This window comes from Pristis pectinata, chromosome 32 (assembly GCF_009764475.1).
Source record: "Pristis pectinata isolate sPriPec2 chromosome 32, sPriPec2.1.pri, whole genome shotgun sequence".
NCBI classification, from domain to species: Eukaryota; Metazoa; Chordata; class Chondrichthyes; order Rhinopristiformes; family Pristidae; genus Pristis; species Pristis pectinata.
In genome coordinates this window covers 12461025-12485045 of record NC_067436.1, presented here as the reverse complement: position 1 = coordinate 12485045, position 24021 = coordinate 12461025, and the positions used below count along the sequence as shown (strand labels likewise).

The following is a 24021-nucleotide window of genomic DNA, read 5'->3' as shown; positions in this document are numbered from 1 at the left end:
AAGTTAATAAACTGTCTGACCCAGGGTCATTGGTGAACCTGCTGTATTGATTTCCCCACTCCTACACCCCTTTAAAAGCAAGTTAACACAAATTAGTTGTTGTTGGGTGGATAAGGACATTTCGTGGAGCTTAGTGAGAAAAAGAATTCTTTTCTCTCTCTCTGCCGTGTTATTCTCCATTTCTATTGGAAATTGAAGAGCTCACCCAGAGGCTATTCCCCTCTCACTAACACTAAAAATGTTATATAGTGTCACCCATGTACCATATAGTACATGGTATGTCTCGGAAATTCATTCCACCAGTTCAGTGGAATTGAATTTCAGATGCAGAGTACAATGTGCTGGCTGTATCACATGGTGTGATTAATGCTGCTAGAAGGAACTAACTCACTGAAGAGTCAACAGCAGTACCCTGGGGTTTGAAGGATACAGGCAATAACAGTCATGGAGCCATACAGCACACAAAACAGGTCCTTCAGCCCAACTGGTGCCTGGCAACCAAGGTGCCCACCGAAGCTCGTCCCATTTGCCAGCACTTGTCCCACATCCCTCTGAACCTTTCCTTTCCATGTACTTGTCTAAGTGTCTTTTAAATGTTGTTATTATATCTGCCTCAACCACAGCTCGTTCCATACACGCACCGCCCTCTACTTGAAGAAGTTGCCCCTCAGGTCCCTTCTAAATCTTTCCCCTCTCACCTTAAACCTAGGCCTTCTAGTTTTTGATTCACCTTCCCTGGGAAAAAAAGACAGTGTGCATTCACACTACCTATGCCCCTCATGATTTTATACACCTCTTTCAGGTTACCCCTCAGTCTCCTACACTCCTAGGAATAAAGTCCTAGCCTGCCCAACCTCTCTCTCTGTAACTCAGGCCCTCGACTGCTGGCAACATTCTCGTAAGCCTTCTCTGCACTCTTTCCAGCTTAATGACGTTTTCCTATAACAGGGTAACCAACACTGTTCACAATACTCCAGGTACGGCCTCGCTAATGTCTTGTACAACAGTACAACAGGATACAGGTGATGCAATGGCTTAATGCTTATATGGCAAATCAAACTGTCCCTTTCTCATGAATGTGGTATCCCAGATTAAACAAAGGGGCATGTCATCTCATCCTGGTATAAATTTGGTGTAAATTCATTGACATATCATTGAGATGAAGTCCCTCTCTGAAAAGACCATATAGTGCCTTGTAAACCTCAATCTCAATTTATAAATGTTGCTTCAGGCATACACAAGATGAAGAAGTCTTATTTTATGAGAAGAATTTTCCGGGCATTTCTTTGATTTTTGGACATTAGGATACAGAGGAGATTCACATGGATGTTGCCTGGGATGGAACATTTCTGTTATGAGAAGAGACTGCAGACGCCGGGTCTGTTTTCCCTGGAGAGGAGTAGGTTAAGAGGTACCTGCATTTAACAGGTAACATTTGCCTGTGCTCAGTCCATGGTCTACTATTCCTTGGCAATTTGTGCCTGTCATGAGAGAGGCACGAATTGCCTCCACCACCTTCTCAAATCCAGATTCCAAATTCCAGATTGCAGATTCCAACCACTCTCCATGTGAAAAAATCCTTCCTTAGATCTTCTCTAACCAACCTCTCAACTAATATCTATTCCCTCTTGTTTTAGACACGCTGACCAAAGGAATATTTGTCTTGCCATCTAACCTATTTATCCCTGTCACAACTTTGTATACCTCAATCAGGTCACTCCTCAGCCTCCTCTAATCCAGGGAAAACAAACCCAGACTCTCCAATCTCTCCTTATAACTGTAGTCCTCCCAGCTAGGCAACATCCTAGTAAATCTCCTCTGCACTCTGGTGCCTTGCAACATGCAAATTGGCTGCAGTCGTTGCAACATGCAAACTGGCTGCAGCCCTCGCAATGTGCAAATTCCCTGCAGCCCTCGCAATGTGCAAATTGGCTGCAATACTTACTTTCATAAAACTGACCATATGCTATTGAGTGAGTCATTGGAAATGAGACACACTGAGAACATGAGATATATTTTATCATAGGCATGACACAGCACATTTTATTCTTTCTTCTCTTCTTATGTTAAGATCCAGTAAAACTATATTATCTCCTCCTAGACTACATTTCCAAAGCTCAGCTGATAACCTTTGTCCAATTCAATTCATGTATCTCTTGAAGGATATTGTATTCAGGAGCTTAAAGAGGGAATTTATTTTGTCCTCACATCACTTCACCATGGTTTGCAAATATAATGTGACTTTTTTATTTACTGAATGTGCCACTATCACCACATCACACCAAGTGGCAGATCATCAATACTGTCCCGACTTGTGCTTTTATTGTATTGACATGTTGTCTAATTTAAACACCTTAATGCTTTCTACTCCATACAATTCTAATATTAATTGTTCAGGGAATAATTGGCCACTTAAGAAGGTTTGCTTTTAAACATAGAAACCTGAAAATCCTATTATGTGGGGTAATGTTTTTATGCTCTATGTAGAGGTGGTAATTTAATTGGTTACCATAGCCCCCCTTGTATGCACTTGAGTGTTCGAATCTGTAGTGATTTGATGGAAATGTGGGGGAATAAAGTGGTATCAGTGTAAATGAGTTCTTGATGGGCAAAAGGGCCTGTGTCTGTGCTGTTTGACTCCATGACTGTAATCGAATTTTAATGGGAATCAAATCCTTAAGCCTGATCTGTGCATCTGGATTAACTGCAATACGTTCCCTCGTATGTTTGACACATATGTTTGAGGAGTAGATCGAGTGGATAGTCAGAGACTTTTTCCCAGGGCTAAAATGACTGATACAAGGGGACATAATTTTAAGATGATTGGAGGAAGATATAAGGGGGATGTCAGGGGTAAGTTTTTTACACAGAGAGTGGTGGGTGCGTGGAGCACACCACCGGCAGAGGTTGTGGAGGCAGATACATTAGGGACATTTAAGAGACGCTTAGATAGCCATATGAATGATAGAGAAATGGAGGGCTATGTGGGAGGGAAGGTTTAGATAGATCTTAGAGCAGGATAAAATGTCAGCACAACATCGTGGGCCAAAGGGCCTGTACTGTACTGTAATGTTCTGTGTTCTATATACTGTTGGCCCTTTGCATATATAGTGACTTACATCAGTGTACAAAACCCAATTGACGTGCTGTGCTTAACTGTTTTTTACCGCACTCATGCAGCTCCCGAACAGCTTAGCACTTATCTCCACATTTCTCCCCTGCCCTGGATAAAAGCAGCAACAAGGCTGGACAAAGTGGTGAAGCAGGCGTATGGCAGGTTTGCCATCATTGGCCGAGGCATTGGGTACAGGAGTTGGGACGTCACGTTACAGCTGTACGAATCATTGGTTAGGCCACACTTGGAGTATTGTGTGCAGTTCTGGTCACCACATTGTAGGATGGAATGTGATTAAGCTGGAGAAGGCGCAGGAGAGACTCACAAGGATGTTGCCTGGATTGGAGGGCTTGGTTTGTAAAGGAGAGATTGGCTAGGCTGGGTCTGTTTTGCTTGGAGTAAAGAAGGCTGAGAGGTACCGATGCCACAGCTGCACTTGCAATGCCACTGCCGCAGGGTCTAATCGAGTCCCAGACCGTCCTGCAAGGCTAAACAGTCCATGAATGATGACTTAGCCTCAGACAGCTTCACCCCAAGGTTTCCCCGATGGTCACTGCTGGCAAAGGCCTTTGAACAGCTTTAAAATGTTTCTGATAAATCAAATTGAATTTGGAATGAGCTACCAGAAATAGTGGTTGAGGCAGGCACATTAGCAATGTTTAAAAGCCATCTAGATAAGTACATGGACAGGACAGGTTTAGAGGGCTATGGGTCAAAAATGGGCAGATGGGAGTAGCTCACTGGGCCACATAGTTGACATGGACGAGTTGGGCCAAAGGGCCTGTTTCTGTGTTGTATGTCTGTATAACTCTCTATAAATCAATTGCTTAAGAATATTACTTAAGAATACATTTATGTGATAGAAATTAATGAAAAACATTACGATTAAGTGAAGAGAAAAATAAATCACTTACCTTTTTGATCAAAGTCAGTCACCCCATGAGGCTGTGCTACATACACCACCTATTTTCTGTATAGTGGAGGGATCAGCTGTGTGGTGCACTTGGTCCCTTGACTCAATACAGTGAGACGTTTTACTGAGTCCATTGTCGAAGAGCGAAGAGAGTGGTCAGACTGCAGCGGCGTCTGACCTCCAGCTTGTTACTAACTTCTTTGTTGTAGTACACGTGTGTATGTCAGGAACGCGGGTCCATCCTGTGCGTTGTGGATAGCCAGTGTCTCTGCAGAGCTGCTGTTTGGAGTGGTCTGATTCAGCCAGGAGAGAGGACATGAGGGGCTTGGTTTAGTTAGTGTCGCATGAAAAGACAGCACTCCTTTAAACCAAGAGAGCAACACAAGAGACTGCAGATGCTGGAATCTGGAGCAACACACAAAGTGCTGGAGGAACAACGGGTCAGGCAGCGTCTGTGGAGGGAAATGGACGGTCAACATTTCGGGACGAGACCATTCACCTGGACAAGATTTAGTCCAGATTCAGTGTAGAGTTTGCACGTTCTCCTGCTGATACTGTGGGTGTCCTCCTGCTGTTTAAATTTCCTCCCACATCCCAGAGACATGTGGGTTGGTAGATTATTTGGCCATTGTAAATTACCCCTAGTGTGTAGGTGAGTGGTAGAATCTGGGGGGAGTGGATGGGAATGTGGGGAGAATAAAAACACGGGATTAATTCAGGATTAGCGTAAATGAGTGCTTGATGATTGGCATAGACTCGGTGGGCCGAAGGGTCTGTTTCCACGTCGTACCTCCTTATGACTATCTCAATACTGTGCTGAATTGCCAGCTGGGATTTTTATGTTGAAGCCTTTTGGATGGGTCTTGAACCCTTTAACTTCTGACTGAGAAGTGGAGTGTTTTCACTGAGCTTGAAAGAGTGCAGAGAAGATTTACTGGAATGTTGCTGGGTCTTCAGGAGTTGAGTTACAAGGAAACATTGAACAGGTTAGGACTCTATTCCTTGGAGTGTAGAAGAATGAGGGGAGATTTGATAGAGGTTTACAGAATTATGAGGGATATAGACAGAGTAAACTCTTTCCACCTAGATTAGGAGAGATAAGTACGAGAGGACATGATTTTAGGGTGAAAGGGGAAAGGTTTAGGGGAATATTAGGGGAACTTCTTCGCTCAGAGAGTGGTGGGAGTGTGGAACGGGCTGCCATCTGACATAATAAATGTGGGCTCACTCTTAAGTTTTAAGAATAAATTGGATAGATACATGGACGGGAGGGGTCTGGAGGGTTATAGACTGGGTGCAGGTCAATGGGACGAGCGGAATAAAGCTTCGGCACAGTCTAGAAGGGCTGAATAGCCTGTTTTCCTCTGCTGTAGTGTCCTATGGTTCTATGCTTCTATGAGCTACACCTAACAATACATCTTGCATCTCTGATATAAACTATGGCAAACCACGTCACCACCCAGCATTTGCGACCTCTCCAATGCAATTACGTCAATCCCAATATGATATTCATCTTCCACCAAGTTGCATTGCTTCAAAAATCAGTCAGCCGGCCAATTGTGTTCAAACACCCCTTGTCAAACATAAATCAACATATGTTGAACTTACAGCTGACAGGACAAGCAATGCATTATTCAAGTCTTTTGAAATCCATCCCAACTATAGTCAGTCCAGGCAGGCACGCACGGCGCTACAATATTTGTACCGATAAACTTGGCGAGAAAACAATTACTCAAACAGGCACAGATGCCACAGTGTATTTATCGTGATTATGCAAAGGTGGTTGGAGAGCAGGTGTAGGTGGATGCATGTATGAAAGTCAGGAATGTATCGCTAACAATGCCAGTGCTAAAAGGCATTGAGATCGTAGTGTCAGTACTCCCACTGTCTTGAGATTGTTATTCAGTAGACTTTGTTTAAACAAGAGCTGTCACAGGTGAGGGTAATGCAGGGCAGTGTTGTCACGGAATACCCGTCTTCACACACTTACCGTGCTAAATGTAAACAAGAGGAGCAGCTCCTTGTATTCCGCCTAGGGAGCCTACAACCTGGCTTTATAAACATTGAATCCTCCGACTTCCGGTAACTGCTCAACACCCCATTCCTACTCCTCCCCTCCTGATCTACCTGGATCCTATCTCCATGCCTCTTTCCCCCTCCTCTCCCCCTTTCCATCTGCTCATCACCCACATACTCCTCCCATAGTTTCCCCTCCCCACCTCTGTTCCATGCTCCACCTTCCTCTCTCTCGGATTGCATCATCTTCATCCCGTTGTCACTTCCAACCATCTCCTCCCACCTTCTGGCGCCATACACACTCTCCCCTCCCTCATCTGCCTATCAACCCGCACCCCTCACCTGGATCCACCTGCCACCTCTTGCTCCACCCCTTCCCTCCCCCTCTTTATACCGGTTATCTCCCCTCTCTATCTTTCAGTCCAGATGAAGGGTCTCGACCTGAAATGTTGACTGCCCACAGATGCTGCCTGACCTGCTGAGTTCCTCCAACATCTGGTGTGTTGCTCCAGATTCCAACATCTGAAGTCTCTTGTGTCTCCATGCTTGTGAAGATGTTGCCATAACAGTTCGGTGCCCAAAATGTTTAGCATCTGTTACGAATTTTCAGTAATGCATGCCAATGAGGCACAAGCAGCATCCAACAAGAGCCAAGCTAGGACTGGAATTTTAATGTTTTTGGCACCTGTCAAATCTCCATAGAACAGGATCAAAAAGAGACTGGCAAGGTAGCTTCAAAAAGGATCCTTACAGCAGCGGCACGGTTAGCGCGATGCTATTACAGCACCAGCGATCAGGGTTCAATTCCTGCTGCTGTCTGTAAGGAGTTTGTACATTCTCCCCGTGACTGCATGGATTTCCTCCGGGTGCTCCGGTTTCCTCCCACATTCCAAAGACGTATGGGTTAGTAAGGTAACATGGGTGTAATTGGGTGGCATGGGCTTGTTGGGTTGGAAGCGCCTGTCACCGTACTGTATAAATATTTATGAGTATTTGTTTTGCTTGTGGTTTTGTGGATGGGGTGGGGTTAATATTTTAATATTTAATAAAATATTCTAATATTTTAATACTTTAAGTTATTCACATCGACATGGACGGTTGTGTCACAGACCTACAAACACAGAACACCTAATATCCTAAAGAACGTGTTAGTTCTAAAGCCAGTGATGGAAAACTGAGAGCATGAGCTTGAGTATTATAAAGGTAGGAAATGTTCCTCAATGCAAAGCAGCACAAGTTTCCATGCCTGGCTTTCTCTCTTCTCCTTTCGGGCAGAAGATACAAAAGCTTGAGAACGCATAACACCAGATTCAGGGACAGCTCTGATCCCACTGTTATCAGACTCTTGAACAAGCCTCTCATATGCTAGAAGATGCACTCTTGATCTCCCAGTCTATCTCATCGTGGCCCTTGCAGTTTATTTGTCCACCTGCACTGCACTTTCTCTGTAACTACAACACTACATTCTGCTTTCTGTTTCTTTTTGCTCTCTTGATGTAATTATGTACGGCATGATCTGTGTGGATGGCACATAAGATAAAAGCTTTTCACTGTATCTCGATACGTGTGACAATAATAAACCAATTTGTGTAGGCAGAGATCCATCTCTCCAACCAGGTTGAAAAGATTGTTTTAAAAGCAATTTAAGGAGCTCTTCAAAGGCTTGCTTTTAAATTAAATATTTTCTAATATTAAGTAGTCATAATTTTTTCTTGAATGATTGAGATTATTAATCCTGTCCTAGAGTATTTCCTTGTTAGGATATGCCCTTTGGTTTTATTTTAATCTTTTGAAATATAAATGATGTTAGGTATGGAGAAATTATTACCCCACAGAGCTGAAAATTGATCATCGTTTTCTGCATTTCCCTCTGTTTGCTAATTTAGTTGCTGCAACAGAATTTATTGACAGCATGAATTTCATTTTCAGCAGCCAGTATTGTTGTTCGTGCACCACGTTATGGTTGATTGGGGCTGTTCTACTTATGAGAAGGGATTGTTGATATTGGAAGGGATTGTGCCAGCATTTGGAAAAGCAATGGTCAAAAGAGGTTCTATCCTGAGCAAGGGGTTAAGGCTGCAGATGGATTATAAAATGTGAAGTTATGTATTTTGAAAGGAAAAAATAGAAAATAGATGATTTTTAAAATGGAGGGCAACTATTAAATGGAGACACAAAAGAGTGCAGATGCCAGAATCTGGAGCAAAAAGACCAAGTTGCTGGAGGAACTTAGTGGTGCAGGCTGCATCCACGAAGAGACAGTCGATGTTTCTGGTTGAGACCCTTCATTGGAACAGGGCCTGGGAGTCCAGATGAAGGGTCCCGACCCGAAATGCCGACCACCCATTTCTCTCCACAGATGCTACTTGGCTCATTGATTTCCTCCAGCAGCTTGTTTTTAGCAGCAACTATTAAACACTGGTGCTCAGAGTCATTTGGATCTTTTTATGCAAGAATCACAGGAAGTTAGTGCAGAGGTAGCGCAAAACAGTTGGGAGAGCAGATGCACCTTGGCCTTAATTACAAGAGAGTCGGATACAAGAGCAAAATAGTTTTGCTGCTACCAAGAAGGTTTGAAAGCACACCTTGAGTATTGCATGCAAATTTGTTCTCCTAATCTCACAATGCATATATTTGCCACAGCAACAGTGTGGTGAATGTTCTTCAGACATGGTACTTCTGGTATTGGATAAATGTGGCAGCCGCAGACACGTGTGGTACTCCTGCCATTAAGTACTCACTCCTCTGGATCAATCAGTCATGGAATCATACGGTACAGGAATGGGCCCTTCAGCCCACCGTGTCCATTACTGACCTTTTGCCCATCTACGTGAAACCTCTTTGCCTGCATTGGGACTGTATCCCTCCATGAGGTATTAACAACTGGATACAAGTGCCATCTAACAGAGAACATGAGAAATAGTGCAGTCTCCTCTACCATTAAATAACATCATAGCTGATCTTATGCTTGGCCTCAACCCCACTTCCTGCCCGTTCCCTGTATGCCTTGGTTCCGTTACAGACTAAGAATATACTTACTTCAGCTCTGAGTACACCCAACGAGTCAACATCTATGGCACTTTTGGGTAGAGAATTCCAAAGATTCAGAACCATTTGAGAGAAGAAATTCCTCCTAATCTCTGCCCTACATGCGAAACCTCTGAAACTATAGCCCCCTATTTCCACAGCAAGCAACTTGATGGCTTCTACACTTTCAAACTCCATTATATCACCTTGTCATTCTAAATCCCAATGAGTATAGGCCAAAGCAGTTGAACCCTTACTCATAAGACAACCGTAAAGTCATCTGGCTGCATTGCGTCTAAGGCAAGCATATTCTTCCTTAAATAAAGGAACCAAAAATACACACCACATTTCCAGCAAGTCTTCCTTATTCTTTTTTAATCTTTTTTGCAATATAAAAATATAATTGTCTTCTTAATTATGTGTTGCACCTGAATGGTAACATTCTGTTTCTTGTATGAGGTCATTCTCATTAATAATCTGAATGGGAACCTAACACAATGTTCATGACATGGCCATGAAGACAAATGGTTTGGTGGCCTCTGCTTTAATGAGACCCAATTCCTTATCTGCAACTCTGCAAGAATTTTGGCCTCAATTGAAAACTGAAGAAAGTAAGGTCAGATAACCATTAGTCTCTGATATCAGAAGAAGCACATTCAGGTTTTTTTTAAACTGTTTCCCCTTCACAATCTTGTGTTGAATTGGTCCAAAGAGCCCTTTGTGAATTACATTTAGCTCCTCAACACCAATTGAAATCATCTGAGTAATTCTTTGCAATTCAGCTAGGTCGGATTAGCCTGATTACACCTCAATAGGTGCATGGAATTGTGGATTGCTTTTGGGTGTGGGAAGACTGCACTGGGCCCATCGAGTTTGTCCTAGCTCCTGGTAGAGCCATCAGTCCCCATAGATTTGAAACATATTTTCCTTCAAGTTCCTATCCAATTCCCCTTTTTGAAAGTCCTGATTGACTTTGTTTCCACTACTCCTATAAGCAGTGAACTTCCCATTCTCTGTATTGAAGAGCTTTTCCTCACTAAAGTCATAGTCATACAGCGCAGAAATGGGCCCTTTACAGCCCAACCGGTCCATGCTGACCAAGATTCCCATCTAAGCTAGTCCCATTTGCCCATGTTAGGCCCATATCCCTCTAAACGTTTCCTATCTGTGTACCTGCCCAAGTGTCTTTTAAATGTTGTTAATGTACCTGCTTCAACCACTTCCTCTGGCAGATCATTCCATGTACTAACTACCTTCCAGATGAAAAAGGTGCCCCTCAGGTTCCTATTAAATCTCTCCCCTCTCACCTTAAACCTATTCCCTCTAGTTCTTGATTCCCCAACCTGGGAAAAAGTCTGTGTGCATTCACCCTATCTATGCCCTTTATGATTTTATACACCTCTATAAGATCACCGCTCATTCTCCTACACTCCAGTGAATGAAGTCCTCGCCTGCTCAACCTCTCTCCATAACTCAGTCCCTCAAGTCCCGGCAACATCCTCATAAACCTTTTCTGCACTCTTTCCAGCTTAATGGCATCTTTCCATCATTAAACCTTAATTGTATCTTTTGCCATCATTAAATCTGTACCCTCTGTTCCATGAACCATCTACTGATGGGAACAGCTTTTCTATGTTTATCTCGTCTGACTGATCCAGTACAGATCTATCAAATTTCCTCTCAACTTTCTTTGCTCTAAGTGCAACAATTCCAGCTTCCCCAGTCTAACCTTGCAGCTGAAATCTCTCATCCCTGATGGTGTCCTATTTCACGGACTTTCCAGGATCTTCACTCCCTTTCAAAAGTGAGGTGGGCAGCAGACTTTCACTCCAGATTATTGATGGGAGAAACTGAATACCATGAGAGGTTGCTGGGTTTATAAGATGCTGTTGCTTTGTGTTACTATGCACGGACATTGTGTTGTCTTTCAGTTATAGCTTAATACCAGTGTGTAAAACAGAAGTACCATGCAAACATTGATCAACTCCTACCTTACTTCACAGGATGCTTGGTAATGAATAAATGTGAGCTTATAGCACCAGTTTATATCTCTGCCAGCAAATACTCAGGCTAGATTTTAAACGGGCTGTATATGGGTAAAGGTTTATATAAGATTGGTTAAGACAGGTGGTTGATCTGACTTCTTAGAAAGGCAGGATGAGTTCTGAGTGAAATTAAAGGAAGAGGAGAAGGCTTTAACAGTCCTAATTGTAAAAGTGTGCTCGTGAAGTGTAGTGTTGTGTTTGCTTTATAAATACTCTGTTTGTGGCATGACATGGTGGTAATGAAAATGCTGATGGAGGAAAAGATGTCTCCTCTTTATTCTTCCATTGGCTTCCAAAATATCTCCACAAATAGCCACACCATTGAAACATGCTGTGATATAGTTCTTAACTCACTCAATGAGCTATCAGGATCCCAAATGTACCCCAGTTCCCTTGAGTTAGGAAGAGGAAATTGACTGGGTTCCTGAGATCAATTACAACGCCTGAGTTGAATGTATAGTTCGATTAACTAGAGCTGTGAAGGAATTTTTAAACAAAGTTTAGAGCACTTGGCCATGGGAATCCATTGAGGTCATTAATAACTAAGTTGATGGTTGAGCTGGATTTACCCTTAATGGGCATCAGTGATGAGGTCACATAGAATTAGAGTAATAACTGTACAGAAGCAAGACATTCTGCCCAGCTGGTCTCCAAAAGCCTCCGTCCATCCCAATCTTTTGTTTCAATCAGCTTTCTATTCTATTTATCATGATGTCCGTCTAATTGAATCAAATGTCCACTAAATGCTTTACCTTCTGAAGAAAGTCCCATTAAGTACAAGCTCATTTGTCAACTTTTTGTAGCTTCAGAGAGATGTGATCAACTCACAAAGCTTCATCATGGTCCTGATGAAGGGTCTCGGCCCAAAATGTCGACTGTTTATTTCCCTCCCATGGATGCTGCCTGACCTGTTGAGTTCCTCCAGCACTTTTAGTGTATTGCTCCAGATTCCAGCATCTGCAGAATTTTTTTGTGTCTCCAGCATAAATGCAAAGCTTTTCATCCTTCTTTATAAGTATGTTGACCCCATTAATGCACTGGGGATAATCCCAAAAGCCACATCTTCTCCTATTGGTCCCAGGGAGCATTCAAAGGTCAAAGTATGTTATTTTGATTGACAGTTACATCTGAGGAGATGGTTCACACATCCACATCTGCCCATCTTCTGGAAAACGTATTTCATCACAGTAATAGTAATGTTAAATGATTGACTTTCTTAAGGATTGCTGTTTGCATGGACCCTCTCTGATCCATTTCCACTCTTCGAGAGGCAGCTAGTCTCACTGAACAATTATGCTGTTAATAAGCTGGGGAAGAGAGGATACCATCCTCTCACCTCCTGTGATAACGGTGCTTTTGCCTTGCCATTTACAAAGAGCACCGAGGCTTTCCCTCAACAGATATAACCCAGCATAACCAGCTCTATGCCTTTCCCCAATCTGGATACATAACAGGATACCTGTGCAAATTTCAAGAGAGACAACTCACAAAGCTTCATCATGGTGAAAATTGCTTCGTATTCCCTAATTTGATGGAGTGATGGACTGCCAGATGTCCTGTCTTTCAAATGAGGCATTTAGCTGAATCCCATGCAAAGAATCCATGGATGTTATTCGAAGATGAGTTCCCCTTTGGCGACCTGAACCCAGGATTTATCTATCAACCAGCATCATTAAAAGATGATTATCTGGTCATTACCACACTGCTGTTTTTGAGAGCTTGCTGTGTGCAAATAAGCCTCCACATCTGAAGAGGGACAACACATGATAAAGTACTTAATTGGTTGCAAAGTACTTTGGAACATTCTCAGGTCATAAAAGACATTGCGTCAAATCCAAGTGTTTCTTTATTTCACATACTGTTTGAAAATAATAACTTGCATATTTTCACAGATCAAATCTATCGAATCCTGTATTTTAATTCACAAGTATACCACTATTTCAGCGCAGATAAATATGACTGACAAATGAATTATATTTTGTAGCCAGCAGGTTCCCTTTAAGGAAACAAATTGCCTTTATCATTTATTATTAGGAATAATTTGTTTTTAAAATGATTAATGACTGCACATAGCAGACTTCGGGAGTCTCCTCCACATACAACTGTTCTTTGTGGTAACTTATATTTGAGTCTGCAGGTGAACCTTGTCAAGATTAATTTCTGAGTGAATTATTTACTCTTAGGAGTATGGAGGGTAGATGAACACAGGCTATTAGAAATGAAGATTCATTTTAAAATGAAGAATTTATGATGAATTAAGGAATTACACTATGAATTGGAGAGGGGCTGTCTTTAAAATAAAACAAAAAGAAAATTGAGGCTTTGATTGGGAAAATCAATCATTTTTATAAAAAAAACTTTAAATATACAGTGAAACAAGTTATTGATGAAGTTTTTCCATTACTTTTCTGCACACCCTGCAGTGCCGTTCTCGGTATCACATGTTTTTAGACAGCTGCTATCTGTTGAAGACATCAGCCGTGGTTCAGTAATTAGAAGCCTCACCTCTGAGTTAGAAGGTTATGGGTTCAAGTCCCACTCTGAAAGTTTGAACACAAAAATCTAGATGAATTCCAGCGGTGCAGGACTCAGGAAGTGAAACCAAGGATCCATTTGCTGTTTCAAGTGGATGTGAAGGATTCCTTATTACTACTTGAAGGTCTATGAATTTTCTAAGATAGACTGCATCATTTTTTATGCCTCAACAAACACCAAAGGAATTGTCCTGACATTTTTGTGCACAGACTAGAAGAAATGCTGCCTGGCAGCCTCAGCAACCCGGGTTCAATCCTGACCTACTGACTGTATGGGGTTTGCACATTCTCCCTGTGACCATGCAGGTTTTCCCTGAGTGATCCAGTTTCCTTCCATATCCCAAAGACGTACATGTTTGTAAGTTAATTGGCTGCTGTAAATTGCCCTAAGTGTAGGTGAGGGGTAGAATCTGGGGGGCGACTTTTGAGAATGTGGGGAGAATACAGTCGGATTAATGTAAGATTAGTGTAAATGGGTGGTTGGTGATTGGCATGAACTCAGTAAACCATGCTGTATGACACTATGATATCTATGATAAATTAGTAGCCAGGTTTCCAGTCAAGTCGAGTTTACTCTCACGTGCAAAAAGTACCGTAAGGTACAGGTACAATGAAAACCTTGCAGCAACATCACAGGCATGTAAATTCAGTTAACACACAGAATATAAATTATTCCATTCTTTCATTTAATTGGTCGTAAAACACTTCAGGACATCCTTTGAACCCTGAAAACATAGTAAAAACTAAATAACTGCAGATGCTGAAAATCTGAAAAAAAAAACAGAGAATACTGGAAACACTCAGCAGGTCAGGCAGCATCTGTCATTGACCTGAAGCACTAACTCTGTTTTTTTTTCCACCAATGCTACCAAACTCCCTGAACGTTTCCAGCATTCTCCTTTCACAATGTGAATAAAAGCATTTTATCTGGGCTATTCCAGCCCAGAGAGATTTGCATCCAAGTCCAGTACCTGCCATTATCTGATGTCTGCATAGAACATAGAACAGTACAGCACAAGACAGGCCCTTTGGCCCACGATATCTGTGCTGATCACGACACCGAATAAGCTAAATCTCTTCTGCCTGCACATGATCCATATCCCTCCATTCCCTGCATATTCATGTATGTATCTAAAAGCCTCTTAAACAGCACTGTTGTATCTGCTTCACCACGACCCCTGGGAGCCCATTCCAGGCACCCACCACTCTCCATGTAAAAAAAAACTTGCCTCACAGATCTCTACATCTCTGCATATTTCTTGCAGAGATATCAGGAGCAGTTAACTTTCCTCCTGCTTTAGACAAATAACATTGAGGCTGCAGCTTGCCAACTATTCTTCTGCCTGACAGCAACAAAAAAGACTTAATCATGTTAACCATTTTACCATAGATCACATTGCTTTTTGCCTTTTCTGAAATGATGGCTTCTCCTTAAAAGCATCTTTTCAATCTGTTGTTCAAGGCATTGACCGTTCCTCTGTTCTGCTGTCACCAAGGTGACACAAAGTTGGCAATGGGGCTGAAAGTGGTTTTAATGACACAGACTGAGTGTAATGAGAATGTTGGGCTTGATGTGGGATATTGGGATGGGTGGGGGGGTGGGGGGAGGTTGGTGGGGAGGCAAAAGGGGTTGGGGGTAGTCCTAGGGTTAGGGATTGTCTCATCAATAATGCCCTGCTCCTGAGAGAGGGTATTGGTATTGGTTTATTGTTGTCACTTGTACCGAGGTACAGTGAAAAACTTGTCTTACAAACCGATCGTACAGGTCAATTCATTACACAGTGCAGTTACATTGAGTTAGTACAAAGTGCATTGATGTAGTACAGGTAAAAACAATAACAGTACAGAGTAATGTGTCACAGCTGCAGAGAAAGTGCAGTGCAATAAGGTGCAAGGTCACAACAAGGTAGATCGTGAAGTCAGAGTCCATCTCATTGTATAAGGGAACTGTTCAATAGTCTTATCACAGTGGGGTAGAAGCTGTCCTTAAGTCTGGTGGTACGTGCCCTCAGGCTCCTGTATCTTCTACCCGATGGAAGAGGACAGAAGAGAGAATGTCCTGGGTGGGTGGGGTCTTTGATTATGCTGGCTGCTTCACCAAGACAATGAGAGGTAAAGACAGAGTCCAAGGAGGGAAGGCTGGTGTCCGTGATGTGCTGGGCTGTGTCCACAACTCTCTGCGGTTTCTTGCGGTCCTGGGCAGAGCAGTTGCCACACCAAGCCGTGATACATCCAGATAGGATGCTTCCTATGGTGCATCTGTAAAAGTTGGTGAGAGTCAAAGGGGACAAACCAAATTTCTTTAGCCTCCTGAGGAAGTAAAGGCGTGGTATGACATGGTTGGAGTGTAATGTGGATAATTACACCCATAGCGCTTGTGGTATCTCTGACACATGATGGAACTGATGTCTTCCAAGGAGGGAAGGTTTATCTGCGATAAATGTTGGCTAGGTTTTTGAACCTTTGAATGTTAACTACCTCAAACTTCACTTTTTGTAAAGTTTGAGCATGCCATTACCAATATAATTAAAGATTAACCATGTGAAAGATTAGGAGCTCAGAGTGGAGCAGCCAATACAACTACTGCTTCACCGTACCAGGGACACCGGTTCGATCCCAACCTCCGGCATTGTCTGCGTGAAGTTTCTCATTGCGCATTTCTGGGTTTCCTCCGGGTGCTCCGGTTTCCACCCACAGCTCAAAATCATGCAGATTGATAGGTTAAATGGGCAATGTAACTTGTCCCTAGTGTAGGGCTGAGTGGTATAATCTGAGAGGAGGGGAGATAGGAATCTGGCAAAAATATAAGGATTAGTGTAGATAGATGCTTGATGGTTGGTTCAGAAGTCCTAACCAATCATCAAGCACCCACCTACACCAAAGGTCCTGTTTCTATGCTGTATGACTCTGAAGTCATGCAACTCATTTGTTTAGATGTTATAGATCACTATTACATTTTGGGTTAGCTTCCTCTTCGGGGATTGAAGCTTAATATCAGCAGTTGTAATGTTATTGTCAATACCCATCCTTGCTGGTGTGAGCCCACATTTTACTAATTTCAAGCATCAGTCATGAGTCATTATCAAGTCTTAAAAAGTTATGGAGCCAAGTCACGTATATTCACTGAAGTTTAAAAGAATGAGAGTTCATTGAGATGAAGTGATTGAACTGGAGCAGAGGAGATTTATAAGAATTGGAATTGGTTTATTATTGTCACATGTACCAAGGTACAGTGAAAAGCTTGTCTTACATAGCATTCATACGGATCAATTCATTACACAGTACATCAAGGTGGTACAAGAGAAAACAATAACAGAATGCAGAGTAAAGTGTAACAGTTACAGAAGAAGTGCATTGCAGGCAGACAGTAAGGTGCAAGGTCATAACTAGGTAGATTGTGAGGTCAAGAGTCCATGTTATCGTACTTGGGAACCGTTCAATAGTCTTATAAAAGTGAGATAGAAGCTGTCCTTGATCTTGGTGGTACGTTCTTTCAGGCTTTTGTATCTTCTGCCTGAAAGGAGAGGGGAGAAGAGAGAATGTCTGGCGTGGGTGGGGTGCTTGATTATGCTGGCTGCTTTACCGAGGCAGTCAGAAGTCTAGACAGAGTCCTTGGAGGGGAGGCTGGTTTCCGTGATGTGCTGAGCTGTGTCCATAACTCTGAAGCTTCTTGCAATCACTGGCAGAGCAGTTGCCATACCAAGCCATGATACATCCATCTAGGATGTTTTCTATGGTGCACCGATGAAAACTGGTGGTGTTACCCGGACAAGAAGATTGAAGCAATAAGAAAAGATTGACAAAGAAAGGATTTTTTTTTGCTGCAGGGAAGACTGAGGGGAGGCTTAATTGCAGTGCATCTTAGGAGCCTTGGAAGGGCTGGTTTCTTTTGTGGAGTGGTAAAAAATTGGGAGCTTAAAGTGGAAGGACCAGAGGGAAAGATGAGGAAATGATTCTTTATCCAGAAAGAGGTTGGCACCTGGATCTCACTGTCTGAAAGGGTGACAGAGGGAGAATCCACATTTGGATTTTTACTTGAAGACACAGCAAGGGAGATGGACTCAGGGCTGGAAGGTGGGAGAAGGCCGCATGGTTCTTTCTTGGCCAGCACATGGGCCAAATGTCCTCTTTCTGTGTTGTAACGTTTCTATGATGCAAGTTTCTATGACAGAGTGATTGGTAGATGCTGAATGAACATTCCCTCAGGCTGGATAATTTGGAATGAAAGGACAGGGTCTCAGTGGGTGGTTAAGAAGGCATGTGGTGTACTGGCCTTCATTAGTCAGGGGACTGCGTTCAAGAGCTGCAAGGTAATGTTGCAGCTCTGTAAAGCTCTATTTAGACCACACAGAGTATTGTGTTCAGTTCTGGTTGCTTCATTACAGGAAGGATGTGAAAGCTTTAGAGAAGGTGCAGAGGAGATTTGCTAGGATGCTGCCTGGATTAGAGAACATGTCTTATGAGGAAAGGTTGAGCATGCTGGGCTTTTCTCTTTGGAGCATAGGAAGATGAGAGGCAACTTGATAGATTAGATAGATAGTATAAGATTATGAGAGGCATAGACAGAGTGGACAGCCAGCACCTTTTTCCCAGGACAGCAATGGTCAATGCCAGAGGACATCCATTTAACATGAATGGAGAAAAGGTTCGGGGAGGTCTGAGGTAGGTTTTTTACACAAAGAGTGGTGGGTGCCTGGAACACACTGCTGGGGGTGGTGGTAGAGGCTGATACAATAGGGACATTTTAGAAACTCTTAGATAGGCACATGGATGTAAGAAAAATGGAGGGTTATAAGCTGTGTCGGAGGGAAGGGTTAGATTGATTGTGGAGTAGGTTTATATAGTTCAGCACAACATCGTGGGCCCCTACTGTGCTGTATTGTTCTATGTTCTATGTTCTCAGGTTAAGGGGTAGTCATTAAGGAAAGTCATCCTTTATGCTGTGGGCAATTGGTAATTGGATTATTGTTGTCACATCCTGCTCCCTGAAGCTCTTTTGTTTTGCTGACATTGAGGGAAAGGTTGTTGTCATGACACCATGTCGCTAAGCTCTCTATCTCCTTCCTATACTCCAACTCATCGTGATTTGAGATTCAGCCCACTACGGTGGTATCATCTGCAAACTTGTAGAAGGAGTTAGACTAGAATCTGGCAGCACAGTCGTGAATGTACAGGAAGTAAAGTAGGGGGCTGAAGACACAGCCTTGTGGGGCACCAACGTTGAAGATAATCGTGGTGAAGGTGTTGCTGCCTTTTCTGTCTGATTGCGGTCTGTTGGTCAGGCAGTCAAGGATCCAGTTGCAAAGGGAAGGAGTTGTAACTCTTTGAGATTCTCCAACTTGGACCATGGATGCTCATCGTCAGGTAAATTCTGTACTAGGACGGATAGATTTTTGGATGAAGGGAGTCAATGGATGAGAGATTGAAGAGAAAACTAGATACAGAATTGGCCATGAGCTTGTTTAATGGTGGAGCAGACTCAGGGGACTTTATGACCTATTCCTGCTTCTGTTACTTACGTCCTTGCTTATCTTTTGCTTTGGCAAGTACTGAGAAGCAAATCTTTGGCAGTTTTTCTCCCCAAGCTTCCCTGTTTAATCCCAAATGTTTAACCACGTTTTCCTTTTCTTTTGCAGATGAACCGACCGATTCAGGTGAAGCCTGCTGACAGCGAAGGCCGTGGAGGTAGATATTAACTTCAAAATTAGACCACTGCCTCTAAAATAAGCTTTCATCAGCTTAAGCAGCTAAGGCTTGATAAGCCACTGCATTGTGTTATGTGGAGGCCAGCTCGCCAAGAAATTTAATCGATGCTCATGTGCCTGACAAATAGCATTCCATGCCAAGTGAAATTTAATTTGTCCAGTTAATGTCCCTTCTCTCAATTGGGAAATACACAAATGTGTTGCTTCACTGACAGTACCGGACGGCTGTTCACAAATAATGCTGTTTTTTTTAAGCTGGCAATGTCAGAGTGTTGAAACAATTGCCATCAGCATCAAGGTTGATGAGTCTAATCTAATGTAGTCTGGACCCAGTTCTCTCTTTGATTCGTTGGAAAGGCAGGTTAATGGCTTACAAGTGTTTGTTTCCTCTCCTTGTCGATATAGTAAGCACTGTGACACAAAGCAATTGCCGTGTGAGATGGAGAGATGGACTTTCCTCTCTTCTCAAAGAATGACAGGAACTCAATCACTTGTGACCCTAGGCCAAGGGCTGGAAATGTTTGGCCAAGATTAAACTATCCTAGGCTAGGGCAGTTTTGATCAAAATGTTCCACTTAGAATTCATTATAAGTTTTTGCCTGAAGAACTACTCAGACTCCATTGTATATTTTATGCTGTCATTTGACCCATTTATTACTTTGTTAAAATAATGAACTAGTTATGGTGGTGACAATATTCTTTTTTAGTGGTACAACTAATGAGTCCTACCAGTTAGGTTCGGTGTTTAACTCCACGTGTTTTGCCTCAATGTTACATTACTCAAGGTATACACTCAATTCTGATCACAGTTTAGTGAAAATGATGTCAGAATTTCATACACTCCTGTTTCACACGGTCACGTGCCTCGACAACACTAGATTGGTTGGAGATTAGTCTTTAGGTTTGTTTCATTATTGTTATTGTCTAAATTGTGAATCCCAGTATATCTGTGTTCATTATCTATGGAAAAATAATGCTGTGGCAGATGACTTTACAGTGATTGTCACGACAAGTGCAGGATTTTTTTAGCTTTTGAGCTGTGACAGTTAATTGAACAACCCCAAGAATGTTGAAGTTACTGGTCCACTTGAACTGATGTCATCACCAGTACTGTTACCTTCCTGATGATGTCATCAGAGGCCCTGTTTCTTTTCTGACTATGTCATCAGCCTTCAATTTACTTCTCTTGGTGATGTTATCAGTATACAATTTATTTCTCTTGATATGCAGATTTAATGATTTAATATGGCAACAATTTGAATATTGAGATGGTTTATACTTTATGGGTTTCAAGATGGTGATTGAAAATTGTTTGCAGACTGTTATTGTTATTTGGTGCAGGGCAGGGAGAATTGGATGAGCTCGCCATTTTCCTCAGATGTGCAAAATGAAGATTCATTTAAGTGTGCTGTGGCATCAACACACACATCACAAAGCAGTTGTGCAACTAAAATGTGACCAAAACATTTAACTACATCCTCCAAGAACCTCCTCATGAAGATGCTCTTTGTTCCAACGCTTCTCTTCAAACACAGCTTGAAAACCTTTCAATTTTTATAAACAGAGATCCCAATTATTTCAAATAAAGGTCAAATGACAACTGAAGACATTTTTTAGTAATGCACTGCCACATGAAGGAGCCACTCAGTCCACAGGATCTCAACTCTATTTGCTTGGCATTGACATAAATCTTTTGGGACACTTACCCAACAAAAATATTGACTTTATAATATACAGTTATCATAGAACATAGAACAGTACAGCACAATCTAGGTCCTTCAGCCCACAATGTTGTGCCGACCTTTAAACCTCGCCTGACTATCTAACCCCTTCCTCCCACACATCCCTCTATTTTAAATTCCTCCATATGCTTATCTAGTAATCTCTTGAATTTGACCAATGTACCTGCCTCCACCACCGCCCCAGGAAGCGCATTCCATGCCCCAACCACTCTCTGGGTAGAAAACCTTCCTCTGATATCTCCCTTGAACTTCCCATCCATTACTTTAAAACCATGCTCTCTTGTATTGAGCATTGGTGCCCTGGGAAAGGGATGCTGGCTCTCCACTCTATCTATTCCTCTTAATATTTTGTACACGTCCATCATGTCTCCTCTATCATGTCCCCTCTCATCCTCCTTCTCTCCAAAGAGTAAAGCCCTAGCTCCCTTAGACTCTCCTCATAATGCATACTCTCTAAACCAGGTAGCATCCTAGTAAATCTCCTCTGCACCCTTTCCAACGCTTCCACTTCCTATAATGAGGTGACCAGAACTGGACACAGTACTCCAAGTGTGGTCTAATCAGAGTTTTATAGAGCTGCATCATTACCTCGCAGCTCTTAAACGCGATCCCTCGACTTATGAAAGCTATACCCCATAAGCTTTCTTAACTATCCTATCCACCTGTGAGGCAACTTTCAGGGATATGTGGATATGGGACTTGATCCCACCTTATCCACTGTTTATTTGTCCTCGAGAAAGTTCTCCATATCTATTGCAATGAGGAAATACTACTTCTGTGAAACCCACCACACTCTCTTTACCATTCATGTTAAATGCAAGCTTGGATATTCCAGTTGTTTATAACCTTTAGCCTTTTTTAAGTTATCATAGCTGATTTACAGCAAGCTTTCTATACATGTTGCTGTACCAGTATCATTCTCTAAGATAGTGGAAGAATATCTGGTAAGTTAAGCCAACACTGTACAATATTAAACGAGCAAGAGAGAAGAGATAACTTCCTTGCAGAATGCCTACTACTAGTATCAAGCCCATTCAATACTAGCACTGTAACAACACGTGGCATGATCCTTAGTGGGTACACACCCAATGCTATATTAATCACATAGGTCAATGCCGTTTTGTGATACTGTACTACATGTTGAGGCAAATACTGGTTTGTAACAGAGAGAAAACCATAGCTTGTAAATAGGGCTTGAATTTTTCGCATTTAAAGGACTATAAATTCCCAAAATATAAACATCCCCAAAAGCCCATCTGGAAAATCCCTTTCTTTATTTCTTTACACTGCTAAATCTCTGTCCTGGCAATAAATATAAGTTATGCAGAATTTTCATCGTCACTCACTTTGCTTCAAAAATGCAGAATGTGGGTTTCAAAATGGTTATCCAGAGTACTGGCCAATCTTGATGGTTTGTGGGCACCCTGGTGATGGAAAAGGGCAGAAAGAGAGGAGAAACAAAGTGTGTTTGTGATTGCATGAAAAAAGATTAAGAATTTGTCAAAGAAGTAATTAAGATAAACTGGTCTAGAAATGTTATCATCATGAGTTTTGATTTAAAGAGATTGAAAGTTGGTGAACTTCCTCAGTACGAAAATATCCAATTTTCCTGAATAACACTAAAAGGATTAAAAACCCTCAAAATGAACCAAGAATAAAAACTTAAAAGTACAAGCCCTGTTTAAAAAACATTTGCTGAGTTAATCCTTGTCTATCTGAAGAGGTGCCACAACATATAGTGACAGAAAATGAATTGTGCACATCTTCTAGCTTATTCTGATTAATTTATGTATTTGCTGTCGATTTTGGATTTATTACAGTAACACTTTGGGCATGTTCTTCATTTCTATTTGTGTAGCAGTTGTCCACAATTTGAGTTGGCCACGGTCTATGTGGTAGATCAAGACCTCTCCCTTATGAGACGCATATTTGTTATCTCTTGTAAGTTCCATTTAGTTTCTAGGCTTGAGTAGGGTTGAAACTGCATGGATATTGAGCATGACTTCAAATGTTGTTGGGAGATGGAGGTGAGGTCCCAGTGAATGGAGGTATTTATTTTCCTCAGTTTGTTCCATCACTGAAACATTCCTTCTGGACAACTGCATCCTAAACAATTGAGATTTCTTTTCTGCATTTGGTAACGGGAGCCAAAATAAAAACAGAGAAAACTGTCAGTCGCTCAGAGGAGACAATGCGGCAACTTCAGAGATTGCAAGCAAAGAGCACTGTGTATTTTTCCCATGGATCTGGAAGCAGCTGCGTTCACTTGCTGGAGACACACACCAAGATCAAAGACCCAACAAACCAAAACAATTCCATGGCCAATCTCACATGCAGAAGGGTGCAATAGTGGAAAAATAGACACTCTTATTCTTCTCCCTAAAGCCCTCCTGTCTAAATACTACAAGTCAAACCCAAAAAATAAATGTGCATTGAAATTATCCCTTCCATTGTTTACCTCTTTTCCATTCAGATGTGTAGCTGTGGTAGCTTACCAGTTATGTCAGTGTGTATTAGCGATCAGAGGCCTGGATTGATGAGCTGGAGAAACAAGTTTGAATCCCACCTCAGAAATTTAAATTCAGGGAATTAAGACCTGAAACTTCTTGATGTGCTATGTTGAACCCATGCAGTTCTCCATGTCCTTCAGTGTAGGAAACCTGCTGACCTTACCTAGTCTGATCTATATGCGACTCCAGACCGATAACAATGTAGTTGAATTTTAAGGTGAGTGATAAATAAAAAAAATAGAAGCAGGAACACGCCATTAAGCCAAATCTGACATTCACCCTAGCTGATCACCAAACTGGTATTGGTAATGGCATTGGTTTTACCCCTTTCTCATCCTATCTCGAGGAATCTATCAATCCTGGTTCTGAATGCAATTAATAACTCACCATGGCTCTCCAGAGTGAAGAATTCCA

General features: G+C 42.1%; 1 protein-coding gene across 6 annotated transcripts in view; it reads left to right on the top strand.

The window, feature by feature from the left end:
- Positions 1-24021, top strand: part of celf6 (CUGBP Elav-like family member 6) — an 830275-nt gene that overhangs the window by 484710 nt on the left and 321544 nt on the right. For all 6 annotated transcript variants that reach the window (XM_052042321.1, XM_052042318.1, XM_052042317.1 and 3 more), the window contains exon 3: positions 19287-19335. In XM_052042321.1, coding sequence (XP_051898281.1) covers positions 19287-19335 — 49 coding nt within the window. The remainder of the gene's footprint in view (positions 1-19286; positions 19336-24021) is intronic.